A 14,336-nucleotide genomic window follows, 5' to 3' on the forward strand; every position below is an offset into this window, starting at 1 on the left:
CTAGGAATCTTGCAGATATCAAAAGACAGGGTAGACCTGGCTTGTATGCGTCACTTTGAAACTGATCTTTCACCTATAGAAAAAAAAAGGAGGAGATACTCGTAGCAAACACAGTGAAAATAAAAGGCTAGCAATGAAAATGTTCATTGAGAAATTAACTGTTAGTGAATTACACTATTGTAGAGGACAAGTGAAACGTCGCCAGTACTTGTCAAGTGAGCTGAGCATTAGTAAATTGTGGAGAAGTTACAACCAGTCAGTATCAGCCGAGCTACGAGTTAAGGCAGCTTACTTTAGACATTATTTCTGTCGGACATATATAATATTGGATATGGCACTCCAGCCAGTGATGCTTGCTCGAAATGCTTGTTGCTGAAAGCTAAGATTAGTAACTGTAACATTCCTCATGAAAAGAATAATATCATAACCGAGTTAAGAGTACATAAATTAAGGGCACAAGCATTTTATGATGTTCTACGTAATCAAAAAATAATGAACTGATACTAAGTTTTGACTGCCAAAAAAATTTACCTTTACCAAAATTACCAGACCAAGCCACATATTATTACAGACAATTGTATATGTACAATTTTACAATCTGTGTAGGAACATCGCATGAGCATCAAACTATACAAAACACTTTTATATACCAGTGGCTGGAATCATGTCATCCGAAAGGATCTAATGAAATAGCTTCCTGTGTGTATGGCAGACTTAATCATCTTGATCTTACAGATATCACAAAAGTTTATCTGGTTTTTGATGGTTGTGGGGGTCAAAATAAAAATAGTATCATGATTGGAATGGTTTCCTATTGGCCTTTTAACAATTCCCCCGTACAAGTTAAAGAAGTGGAAATAGTATTTCCCGTTGTAGGCCACTCCTTCATACCGCCAGACAGAATCTTTGGGAGAATTGAAAAGGAGATTAGAGTGAGGGACACTATTGTACAACCAGAGACCTACACTAATATCTTCATGCAGTTTGGCACGGTGAAAACGTTAGGTGTTGATTGCCTGGTGTATGACTGGAAAAGCAGCATGCAATCATCCTTTAAAGCACCAGGGTCATGGCATTTTAAAATTCAATCTTGCAAGAGATTTGTATTTAGGAGAGGAAAATCCTCTACTCTTCTTCATGGAGAGCAAAATTATAGGAGTGACTTAACTGACTTCAAAGGGATTACTAAAAAGGGAAAGACAGTAACTTTCGATAAAATTCAGTTGCCTCTTGGTGTAGCCGTCAAAGAAGAAAAGATGAATGACGTGAACAAATTGCTGACACTTCACTGCGGGGAAGGGTGGAAAAACAATGCAGAACTTCAATATTACAAGAAGTGCATGGATCAAGAAAACATGGTGGAAGGTGACTGACAGACGACCTCGTTTGTGAACCCAGGGAAGTGGATAACAACTTAAGAATCTAATCCATGTGACGAACTGCTGATTGTATTTTATTATGTTACAGCATACTATTTTTCATGTAATTTGCTAGAAATTGTGTTCACTGTAAATTTCATGTGTTTATTAAATTACAAGTGCATAACAACATTATGTGGCTAAAATAATCCTTATTTAGCAAAATCCAGTGTTTTGTTCCAAAACTCGACATATGCAAGAAGATGATATATGATATAGTTGATTCCCATAGGGAATCTGAAACACTTGTCCTGAATGAGTAAATTTATAATACCAATATAAATGGTCCATTATTGGACATTATAAATTTTCCAGCTAACTCATTCTTGGTTGCCAGCGTTTCGCCCTCGTGTGCTAGGGTGGGCTCATCAGTTGGTACCTAGCACACCTACCAATACGCTGGCTAGTGCATACCGTGGAGGCCACTGCGTAGGCTAACTGGAGCCACCGGCAGTGCCAATGCACTAAGAGACTTTGCCTCATCACTAAAAATTGATGCCTGCTTGGCCATCAGATGAAAATATCTAAATATCTATCTAAACAAATAGCTGAATTTACCTCTGGCCCTATTTTTATGTTTATGTAACAGTTTGTAACAAACATCAGATAAAATATATTGAATTTTTATGTTACGATGAACTTTAACAGTTTTTTCGTTTTTCCCAAAAACTTGAAAAAATGCAGATGTTGACTTTCAGAACTAGGTGACTCATATATTTTCTGTTCTCACACAAATGAAAACAAAATACAGAAACAGAGCTAATATAGAGGTTGATCTTTGTGCTGAAATGAGTATTCTTGAACCAGACCTAAAATGCTTGGTCTCTAGAAAACAGCGCTGTCCACTGTATTGATTGATCCAACAACTGTACAGAGTGGATGTTCTCAAGTAAGTGTCCAGATCCAGATTATTGTAATTATTAGCCAAGTGTCACATTGTTTTATACTGTTAATGTTAATAGGAAGTATAATTATATTCTGTAAATGAAGATAAATTAAAGTTTAAAGGAAAGTAGATATTAGGTCTATATTGTATGAATAAAATTAAACATAGTAGCATTGTGTATTTTGCTTACTTTTATTATGTTCTGTGGTTAGAGGATTCTTGGAAATGCATGTGATATGCCTCAGATACAAAAAGGTTGGGAAACCCTGGCTTATATGAATGGTGCTTACTAGCCCCAAAGTCTAGAAGTAGGGAGCCTAACTCTTACTCAGAAGCCTCAGGTTTGATTCCCAGTCAGGTCAGCGATTTTTACCTGGATTTGAGGGCTGGTTTAAGGTCCACTCAGCCTACGTGATTACAAGTGAGGAGCCATCTGACTGTGAGACAGCAGTTCTAGTCTAGAAAGAAAACAATAATGGCCAAGAGAATTCAATTGACTGACCATGCATCATCTTGTAACCTGCAGGCCTTTGGGCTGAGCAATGGTCGCTTGGTAGATCAAAGCCCATCAGGGCTGTTGTGCCATAGTGTCTGGTTTTGAAATGATGTTCAGAAAAGAGCTTGTGATGTGAGTTGCACAGTACTTGACAATGTGATTTATGAGTATTAGGCATACCTAAAAGATTCATGGGACATTATTCTCTATTGAGAATATGATATGACACATTGAAGACCTTCCTTGTAACCAACATATAGTTACCAGTGATAACCTGATAAGGAGTGTGATCAATTGTTGTCATTGTTGTCGTTGTTAATCAAAATTCCTCTGTACTTTGTCAACAGGAAAGATTCATCATCAGCTACCTTCAGACAATAAAGGGGGAGAGTTTAGACCAGGAGTCCAATGATTCAACCAGTTCACCAACTAGGAAAGAAATTGAACAACTATTTAAAGAAATTAAAGCATTCACTTTAGCCTCTCACTTCTTCTGGGGTCTATGGAGTGTAGTGAACACAACAGTTTCAAAAATAACTTTTGACTATTGGGTAAGTATTTTAACATTTCTGTGGTGAATAAAGAATATGAATATAGTTCATAAAGAGCACATCTACATTTATGGTTCTGCTGAATGTAGGATCAAGTACTGCCCACATCAGATAACTTGAGCTACACACACTGTAGTGCTGAAGTTTGGTTTGGTTCATAACGTCACCGAATGCTCAATGGGGTGGCAGAGTACCGTAGCTATCCATTGTCTATAAACATCAGCTCACTTGTGTTGTCCTTAATGTGATCCAGAATACAATACACAACAACAAATGCTAATTATTCAGACTCCATGATTGGGAGAGATGAGTGTTCATTCATTCATTCTGATAACTCAGACCAAAATCTGCCAACAATTACTGCAGAGCAATCACTTCAATATGATATTTACAGGCATAAAAAACGAGTAGTTAATTATGTTATAGTAACTATCATCACCATTGCAATGAGCCCGAAACAGTACCTCATGTTCTTGCTTTCTGCTCCAAAGAGATACTGGTAGCGGTAAGCATTGTTGAATGGTTAAGGAAGCAATGCATATGCTTCTTGTATCTGAGATGTTGTAGGTTAAAATAAAATGAGTTAATTGTGCCTGATATTTTATTCAAATTCCTGTTCAAGAAGACAATATTAATTATTTTAATTCAACTTATGCTCTTGCTTGAGTACTTCACCATTCTGCTTGCTGGCTTATTTAAAGGTTCTAAAAATCATTTTCTGGTCTTTCCTTCCAGTAATATTTCACAACCTTTATGGTAATATCTCTTTCCCTGTTACGAATCACATTGTTACTTTTCCTGCATGAAGGTATTCATTCTTGCACATCAGCATTTATATTCATTCATGAGAGACTGATCTATGTTCCAACTAAATGTTTCCATCATGTAGAGAACATGTTGAAGGATACACACAACTTCTGTCTGTCACATGCCCTTCCATCCGGTCCCCTTGAACTGTGTGTCACCGGGCAAGTTGGCCGTGTGGTTAGGGGCGTGCAGCTGTGAGCTTGCATCCGGGAGATAGTGGGTTCGAGCCCCACTGTCAGCAGCTCTGAAGGTGGTTTTCTGTGTTTCCCATTTTGTACCTTAATTAAGGCCATGGCCACTTCCTTCCCACTCCTAGGCTTTTCCTATCCCATCATCGCCATAAGACCTACTGTTTCGATGAGATGTAAAGCAAAAAAAAAAAGAACTGTGTGTCAAGTTGTATGGCATGAATTTTATTACCATTTATATTTCAGTTACTAAATTATCAAGATATTAATTGAAACTAATGTAAATTATTTCTGTATTTTCTTAATGAGATTCTTTCCCCAGTTCTACAATATCTTTCTTTTCCTGTCACTGTGTTTTCAGTTAGTTCATGTCTCTTCTTTCTAAAGCTTTCCACATTTCATGTTAATGTGTGTTCCTGTCGAACATACATGATGGTATTTAGAGAATGTTAGAGAAACTTGGGTGGGAAGCTTTAAGTAAGAGAAGGGAGAAAACTAGACTTACAGGATTACATAGAACCTATACAGGAAAGGAAGCTTGGGGGGGGGGAATCCGTGAGAGGCTTCTGTTGGAAAATAGTTATATTGGCAGGGCTGATCACAAGTATAAAATTAGACGGGATTTTAGCAGAAATGATTGGGGTAAATTTTCATTCATTGGGAAAGGCGTGAAAGAGTGGAACAGTTTACCTGGGGAAGTGTTTGATCCTGTACAGATATTCAAGAAATAAACAGCAACAGAGAAAAGAAATGTTAGAGGTCATTTGACCTGTGTAGGTTATTGTAAATAAGGAATTTTGTGAATAAATTAATTCCATCCCCTTGTCAGTGGAGACTGAACAGCTGAAGTAGAGGACTGCCTGTAGGGGTGAAGTACAGTGGGGACTTTGAGGGCCCTGGGACTACTACGGTAGCTGTGAAGGCCCTTCTGAACTCTGAAAAGTAGTGTCAAAAGGGGCTCTGGTTAAGACGCAGCAGGTAGTTATGCACGTTAGGTACCAAAATGGGTTTAAAAAAAAAGCAATGTACATTTTAATCTGATAGCTATTGTATAGGATTCTTTGAAGTGATTCCACATATTGTATATATTGATTTAGGGTGTAAGTTACAGAATATATTATGAGTAGAATTTTGTAAATAATATAAATTTATTAAGGATGAGCTGTGTGTTTAATAGAAAAATTAATGTAAATTGTATAATACTGTATTTTAGGAGAAATGTCATTTTCTTTTCTTTTTTAAATTTAAAATTGAGTTGTTGAGAACAACAAATCATTTGTATCATTTGCCACCAAGGTAGACATCTCATTTGCAAATAAAGTATTTTGAGTTGATTTGATTTGTCCTTTACATTTCTCATATTATCTTTCTTCTGTTAGACATCTATAGTGATAGAACACACCTCAGACAATTTCAGATGTTCTAGGCCATAATTACCCATTTACAATAACTACCCTAACTGAGAACACAATCAAGTAGTGTCAAATACGTCTGTCATCCCATTATTCTCTCTATATTGGATATATTGTTTAAATGAACATGATATGTTGTAAACATCATGCCAGGGTATTTGACTTTGTTTCATGGTAAAATTCTGTCATGATCAGCAGGGGCTGTGTTTTTGTTTTTAATATGGATGAACACAAGTGGTTTCTTAGCATGCAATGCTTTTATGAAAAGAGTGAAGAATGTGGAGGGAGTTGTTGGTGAATGAACATAGTTTGAGAATATTATTCTGTGACTATTGAGATTTCAAATACATTCTTTGCTATGTGTTCCAGCCACATAAAATGATGATCAGTTTGAATAAGTACTGCAGCCAGATGGAGAAATTACAGTACATCAAAAAATGTTTACGATACCAGTTAGGCACACAGTAAAATTCAAGAACCATGGGCAGTAATGAACTCATTGCTCCTTATCAGGCCTCCAAAACTCATGCAAAGCAAAGAAGTCATCTCCCTACAGGCCATGAAGGCCCTTGGAGGGGTGGAAGGTAAAGGATTCCACTATCCGTAACCTCGGCACTTGATGGGGTAGAGTGGTTAGCTCTACGCCCGGCCGCCTTTGCCCCCAGGAATTACCCTGGTACTCATTTTTGGTGTAGGCTGAGTGAACCTCAGGGCCATATGCACCTCCGGAAGTGGAAATCTCATTTCTTAAATTTTACGACTTCCTGACAGGGATTCAAACCCACGTCCTTCCGGGCGAACCGAGCACGCCTTTACCGCCTCGGCCAGGCAGCCCCTCTCCAAAACTCATGAGTGGTAGTTATCCTCTGTGGCCGTAGTTCACCTACCTTTGCCACTCTTTGACTTGTGGAATACGAGTACCCTGCCTCCTGAGATCAACAAATGTAATGATTTCTGAGGGTACTGTTGCAGATATGCTTGAACATCTACCATATTTGACAAACCAGATATATGAAGCTCAACAAGGATCGGGTTGTTTCCAACTTCCTCACCATAGGAAATATTGTCTCTCTCTTGAGAAAATGGCAGAAACCATTTTTTCTCTAAATCACCCTTTGTGTGGCGTTAAATGGACTCAAATTATCATGTTATTTTTCACCAAAAAGAGATGCTGAGGCAATGTGTGTGTCATCTTCACTGATATACAGCAAGGAACAGCAAGCAAAATAGAGTATAATTAGTGCAATGTTGCCTACTATAATATTTTACGGTATATCACTTTCAGTTCAAAATAAACAAAATGGCTTAGCAAGAAGAGTCATGTAAGTGTAGACATGCAGTCAGGAGATGGTGATTTCATAGCCTCTGGGTGGTTTGCATAAGTGTGGAAGGCAGAATTGATAAAAATGAAATATTTGTTTAGCAAAGCAAGGCCATCTCTGTACAGGTCATGGAAGCATTTGGAGGAGTGAAGGTAAAGGCTTCTACTATACAGTGTGATTCAGCAGCTCCTTCTAATATCGTTTGCTGCAGCCCAACTAATGTGCACATGGTTATAGGGGTGCTATTCCGCTGCAGGCATACTGTATGGTACTAATGTTCAGTGACCACATTTTGCACACGATTCTGAACCCTAGCGAAATATTATATCATCCGTTCGCAAAACATCACACCTTGAAATCATGTAGCAACGTCCTTTTACCATGTAACTGTGTTGTTACTGGACGAGTTGGTCTTGTGGTCAGAGGCGCACGGCTGTAAGCTTGCATCCGGGAGATAGGGGGTTCGAATCCCACTGTCGACAGCCCTGAAGATTGTCTTCCGTGGTTTCCCATTTTCACACCAGACAAATGCTGGGGCTGTATCTTAATTAAGGCCACAGCCGCTTCCTTCCAACTCCTAGGCCTTTGCTATCTCATCGTCGCCATAAGACCAATCTGTGTCGATGCGACGTAAAGCCACCAGCAAAAAAAAAGTAACTGTGTTAATGTGTCGTGCCTCGTGACTGCGTGTAACGAAGAGGCGAATCAATACATAAACCTAGGTAACGCGCCATAATTCATGTCTTAAACGCCGAACCAGATGGCGTATGTACTCTGCTCTCGTCGTACTACCAGCATGTTTCCAGCAGTATAGCATAGTGGATGTGGTTAGACGTTCGCCTAGCAATCGACGGAATCTGCCAGCAGCAGTTCGAATCCTGCATCATTCAAATATTTTTGCATCGGTATGATGTTTGAATACCGGGCAAGTTGGCCGTGCGCGTAGAGGCGCGCGGCTGTGAGCTTGCATCCGGGAGATAGTAGGTTCGAATCCCACTATCGGCAGCCCTGAAGATGGTTTTCCGTGGTTTCCCATTTTCACACCAGGCAAATGCTGGGGCTGTACCTTAATTAAGGCCACGGCCGCTTCCTTCCAACTCCTAGGCCTTTCCTATCCCATCGTCGCCATAAGACCTATCTGTGTCGGTGCGACGTAAAGCCCCTAGCAAAAAAAAAAGAAAAAAAAAAAGAGATGTTTGAATACGTAAACACAGGCCCACATTAGCCATATTCAAACAGTAGAATGATGCTGTTATTCATCTTGTGCCCTGCGCATAATCCGCTGGTTAGGGCCTGAATGTACTGTAATCTCTGCTGTCATTTGGCATGTTTTCCACAGAGGAATAAGTTGACATGCTCCTCATTTATGGGGAAGCAAGACAAAGTGCATGCGAGGCACTACGTCTGTACCAGGAATGGTATCCCGACAGGCGACACCCAGCTGTTACGACATTCTGCCGTGTTGAAAGACGCCTAAGGACAACATGCGTGATTTCCAACTAACCACCAGTCTACAATAGCCCCATTACATTGGGTGAAACAGAAGAGGCCATTCTGGAGGCAGCTCATAATAATCCACACATCAGTAGAAGGGTGACTGCACAACAGGTAACCACCAGCCAGCCATCCGTCTGGTGAATACTGCATGAACATAAATTTCACCCATACCATCTTGAGCTACACCAAGAGCTCCATGGGGGGGATTTCAAAGCTTGAATGGAGTTCTGTCAGTGGCTATTAGGCAGGCTGGACAATGATGCAGCATTTGTATTGCATATCTTGTTCTTGGATAAATCGCGTTTCCACAATATTGGGAACGTCAATCGCCACACCATGCACAATTGGAATCTGGACAATCCTCACTGGGTGCAACAGGCAGCCCATCAAGTACGATGGGGAGTGAATGTTTGGTGTGGAATCTTGGAGGATTGCCTGATTGGACCTTATTTCTTTGAGGGCCATTGGACGGGCCTACGCTACCTGCACTTTCTGTATCAGGACCTCCCACTGCTGCTGGAGGATGTGCCTGTGCATGATTGTTTGATGATGTGGTTGCAACAGGATGGATCTCCACCACATTCGACTTTGCTCATTCATAACTATCTTAGCGAGAAACTGCCAGGGAAATGGATAGGATGAGAAGGCCCTGTTTTTTGGCCCACCAGATCACCGGATTTAACGCCATTAGACTTCTTCTTGTGGGGATATTTGAAGAACATTGTTTACATTCAAGCGCCGGAAAAACCCCAACCAGCTCCAGCAACTCATCACAAATGCCCACTGAGCAATTGCCCCTGGAATGCTTCAGCACACAAGACAATCTATTGGACACTGGGACCGAATGTGCATAAATCAAAATGGTCATCACATCGAGCATTTACTGCGATAAAACATTGTCAGGGCAGTTATGTTCCTATTATTTCCGGCCTCTACATGTCCGCCAGCCTGCTAACTAATAGGCTATTCTTAGGGCCACAAACATATTCACTCACAATTTGCATGAAAGCAGGTTTTGAACTTACATTGCGTGCGGTACGTATTAAACAAATATTTCAAATATTTGTAATCCTTGCTCTGGACTCGAACCTCCCAAATGACATGCAAGCCCGTTCTGTCATGCCTTTACCAACTACACTACAGTTCCGTCCGACACATTGGGCAGCTTATAGCAAGTATTTGGTTTACTGCGGTCACAATATCAATTTAGTGTTTCGCCGCCATGTCAGGTTCATATGATCTAGAAGGCACATGCGTGTATTCCAGTGTTTAATATGAATATAAGATTACAGCATCCTATCATGGTGAGGCGGTAAATACCAAGATATCCGGTTGTGTTGTCTGTGCATACCATCAGGGCAGATGTTTTAAGGACAGAATGAATATTGTGGGTTGCATTAAACTATATTGGAAGAGGTGGCTGAATCAGGCTGTATATAAACATGGCACTAAATGGAAAAGTGTGGTTAGGTCATCTCTGCCCCCAGGAATTGACCCAGTACTCATTTTTGGTGTAGGCCTGGTGAAGCTCAAGACCATGTGCCCCTCCAGAATTGGAAATGTTGTTTATAAATGTTTTGACTTCCTAGCAAGAAATGGAACCCATGTCCTTCCAGGTGAATGAGCACAATTTGTTTAGAAATCTTCCATATATGTATTTACCCTCTTGTTCCTCCTTTTGATCCTCATCTCAACAGAGCACTTACATTTCTTGAATTGTTGTTTCAGGGTTACGGAGAGGCTCGGTTTGAGGCATATTTCAAGTGCAAATCGGAGCTCCCTTCAGAGATGGAATCAACAGAACATGCAGATAATGGCCAATGCTGAAGCTGTATTAACACTCCTTATGCTGTGAAGATTTAATTGCTCGTTGTTTAATTACTGACATCCTTCTCAAACAGTATAACTGTATGTGATTCATGCCATGTGCCTTGCACCTCCATACGAACTAGGCTGTGCCATAAATTTATAAATGTTAAGTGTTCAGAGATATATGACTGACTCAAGATTCTTGAAATCAAGGTTATGAATGAGGAAATGCTGAAGACTGTGAGAGTATCATTAGGTTAATGTGAGATTGATGGTAAATATGTGACTGTTGAGTTGAAATAATGAACAAACAAGCAAGTTGACTCTGGAAGTTAACTTGAGCTTGTGGTTATGTTTCATTTTGCAGAGTGCCCTTCTTCTATAATACCAGTACTCGGAAATGTATCTGTGAATCACTTTCTGTCTATACAGAACAGTAATGAAGCAAGCCTAAAATTTAGGTATTGCCTTCCACATCCTACGTCTGAGGAGAAAATCAAAGATACAACCCATATGACTAACAATATTCTGTAGTGGGCAAAGAAAATATTACTGAAATGTTTGACTGATGAAAGAATGATCTCTGACAGACCTGTAGGTCTCATACTTAGGACTTATTTTATCAAGAAAAGTCAACAGACTTTACTACGGGTAGAACTTAAATAAACGTTCCCCAGGCTCCTGTACCTTCCACTAGCGGTTTACTTAGTTCATACCAAAATAAGATTTATCACCACTGTTCTATTTTTGTTCTTTAAACAGCATGTAGACTTTGTTTAGTTATATGTGTGTTTTAATATTTCACCATTGGTTTGTTTACTGCATATATGCCAAGTGAAGCAAGACATAAGGGGTGTTAGACTTTGTTTGCATAGAATTGTTTATTATGCTGTAGTTGGTAATGACACTTATTTGTGTTGAATTCTATGAGTGTATAAATTTCAGCCAATGACAGTGCCTATTGATGCGAGCGGTATGGAAATTGCACACAATTTATATTTGGTTATAAAAGTAAATATACTTCTGGGGATGGGCTGATGGGGTCCCTGGCCTTGGTAATGAATACATCACTCTCATGCAGTCATATGAGGTAATACTAATGGAACATAAACATCAATTAAGACATGACATTTTCCCTTTTTATTTTACAACTTTACTTTTGAACCCTGATGATCAGTTAACTGGCTTGTGGAAGCATAAGAGCAAGAAGATTTCCATTTCCATTTACTCCAGTCACTTATACCAAATATTCAGACCTCCTAGCTACAGTGAAGCAATGCTCATTTCTTTTTAAAAAAATTCACAAACAAGTTATATTTGAAGGTTGGATGATAATGCAATGGTGCTCTAATTGGAATAATAAAGCTTAAACAGCAGTAAAGTAGATTATGAAATGAGAATAAAGAAATGGAAACCCTGGTAAAATCACATTTCTAATGCAGAAGAAGATTGCCTGTCAATTTTCTTATCACTCAGTGCATTTAATGGTTAGCAGTGAATTGATTAACTGAGAACCACCATTAGAGACTTTCCCTCCCTATTCTGCTGCTGTCATTTTATGATCATTCTCTAAATTTGTATTACTGTAAAGAATAATAGTTTTGTTCAGTCATGCCTTCTCTCTGAATGTGGCTAATCAGAGAGTTCTGTTTTGGTATCATTTATATTACTCTATGGTGCTCACATCTGTGTTTGCCCAGTTTTATGCTATGATAATCCTTCTGAAATGGTCTGCCAATCCAAAACAGTAAAGATATGCTTGATTCATCTGTCAGAAAATTGAAAATTTTAGAAGCAAGATTTTCATCCCTTGAGAGGCACATGGTCCTGAGATTCACTCAGCCTAGATGGAAAGTGAGTACCAGGTAAATTTCTGGCTGCAAAAGCTAACTAATCTATTGCACTTATTGCCAAGGTTACAGATCGAGGAAGCCCTTACCTTCCATTCCCCCAAGGGCTGTTCAGAGATGGCTGGCTGGCTGGCTAATCCCTCGCAAGGTACTGAAGCCAATCTAGTAAAAAAGGGTAAATCAAACACCTCTGCTGAGTTTTTTGCTGAATCAGTCACTTGTTCACTAATATAATATTAATGTATTGTGTGTATTTCTATAATTATCTACTGAAAAGATCTAGTACAGTCAAATATGACAGCTGACAATTATATTTAATTTCGTGTGGCTATTTCTAGCCGAGTGCAGCCCTTGTAAGGCAGGCCCTCCGATGAGGGTGGGCGGCATCTGCCATGTGTAGGTAACTGCGTGTTATTGTGGTGGAGGATAGTGTTATATGTGGTGTGTGAGTTGCAGGGATGTTGGAGACAGCACAAACACCCAGCCCCCGTGCCATTGGAATTAACCAATGAAGGTTAAAATCCCCGACCCGGCCGGGAATCGAACCCGGGACCCTCTGAACCGAAGGCCAGTACGCTGACCATTCAGCCAACGAGTCGGACAGCTGAAAATTATGATAAATAAATAGCAGTTATTCTGAATTCCATCATTAAGTGTTCAAAGAATTTTAAGAATTCAAGATTTAGATTGTTTCAAAAGTATTTATTAGTCCTCGAATGAAGAAAGTAATGCAGAAGTCTGCCTTTCCTTCCTTGCAGTACTCAAGATGGTACAGTATCCTCTTTACATGTATTACTACTCTTTTCCTAGAGTACGGCACTATGGTAAACTACTGAAATACAGTGCAAGTACATCAAATACAAGCTTGTGGAAGGAAGTGCAAAAAAGTAACCTTTTGAGTGTGTTGACTGATCAACAAGAAAAGTCCTGCTGTTTACTGGAGCAAGTATCTCATTAATACTTATATAGATAACGATAATGCATTTTTATTAACAGCAACAAAATCATACAAAAGATACTTACATCCAACACACATTTGCCTGCACTTGCCATGATCTGCTTTTTTTTCTCAGTTTTTTTGATTTGATTTGATGATATATTTTGACAACTCTTGCAAATAAATCAAACTGATTTCATATTTTATGACTACATAGCCCACAAAGTTTAAGTTGATTTTCTTGAAGGGAATAACTTCTATATCTGCTGAAATTATTTGCAAGACCACAAACTTTGACTAAGACCATGAACCTCTAAAGGTCACCACCACCACCACCATCGTCATCATCGACCATCTCCAGTTGCCTGGGTGTGGCGTATGAGCCCCCTCCATCTTTGTCTGTCCATGAACCACTGTTCTCTCATAATCTTATCCCAATCTTGTCCTCTCTCCTTGACATCTTTCTTCACCAGATCTGTCCATTTTCCTCTAGGTATGCCCACTGGTCCTTTTCCTTTTACTTCTCTTTCATATTCTCTTCTTGCAGTCCTGCTTGCACTCATCCTTGTTACATGGACAAACTGCTTCAGTCTTGCTTTCTGAATCCTCTGTAGTAGGGAGTCTTCTATTCCCACCTCCTCTTGGTTTCTAAACTTCCCTTCCTGGTCTTCTGTATCATAGTGCATAGGAACTTCATTTCTACAGCTTGGAGTTTTGAGTTGTCTCATTAATGTGGTGGTTTCCAAGCTAGGGAGGATGGGTGTATAATATGATTTATATAATGTCATCTTTGCTTTTAATGGTACTTGTTTATCACACAACAGTTGTCTCACTTGGTGGTAAAATTGAGTTGCCTTGCTAATTTGACTGTCCACCTCATATTTTGCAAGGTTTTCTTTTGATACTATACTACCCAAGTACTGAAACGTTGGAACACTGTCCAGTTTGGTGTCATTTATTCTGATTTGTGGTTTGTCATCTCTCCTCTGTAACTTCATCACCACAGTCTTAGCCTTGTTGATATTTAAGTCATACCTCTTAAACTCTTAAATCCATTTCTGCAGCTTTTTCTCCACATTTTTCGGTTTCACCCCAGATTATCACATCATCTGCAACGATGAAAGCTTTCACGTCCTGCTGCTGTTTCCATTTTAGAGCCTTTA

General features: G+C 39.5%; 1 protein-coding gene across 1 annotated transcript in view; it reads left to right on the forward strand.

Moving 5' to 3' along the window:
- LOC136867642 (choline/ethanolamine kinase) overlaps nucleotides 1-10,834 on the forward strand; it is a 157,033-nt gene extending 146,199 nt beyond the window's left edge. Inside the window, exons 6-7 of the mRNA XM_067144719.2 lie at nucleotides 3,148-3,351; nucleotides 10,306-10,834. Of these exons, the coding sequence (XP_067000820.2) occupies nucleotides 3,148-3,351; nucleotides 10,306-10,404 (303 nt within the window). The 3' untranslated portion in view covers nucleotides 10,405-10,834. The remainder of the gene's footprint in view (nucleotides 1-3,147; nucleotides 3,352-10,305) is intronic.
- The last annotated feature ends 3,502 nt before the right edge of the window (nucleotides 10,835-14,336 follow it).

Source organism: Anabrus simplex, chromosome 1 (assembly GCF_040414725.1).
Source record: "Anabrus simplex isolate iqAnaSimp1 chromosome 1, ASM4041472v1, whole genome shotgun sequence".
NCBI classification, from domain to species: domain Eukaryota; kingdom Metazoa; phylum Arthropoda; class Insecta; order Orthoptera; family Tettigoniidae; genus Anabrus; species Anabrus simplex.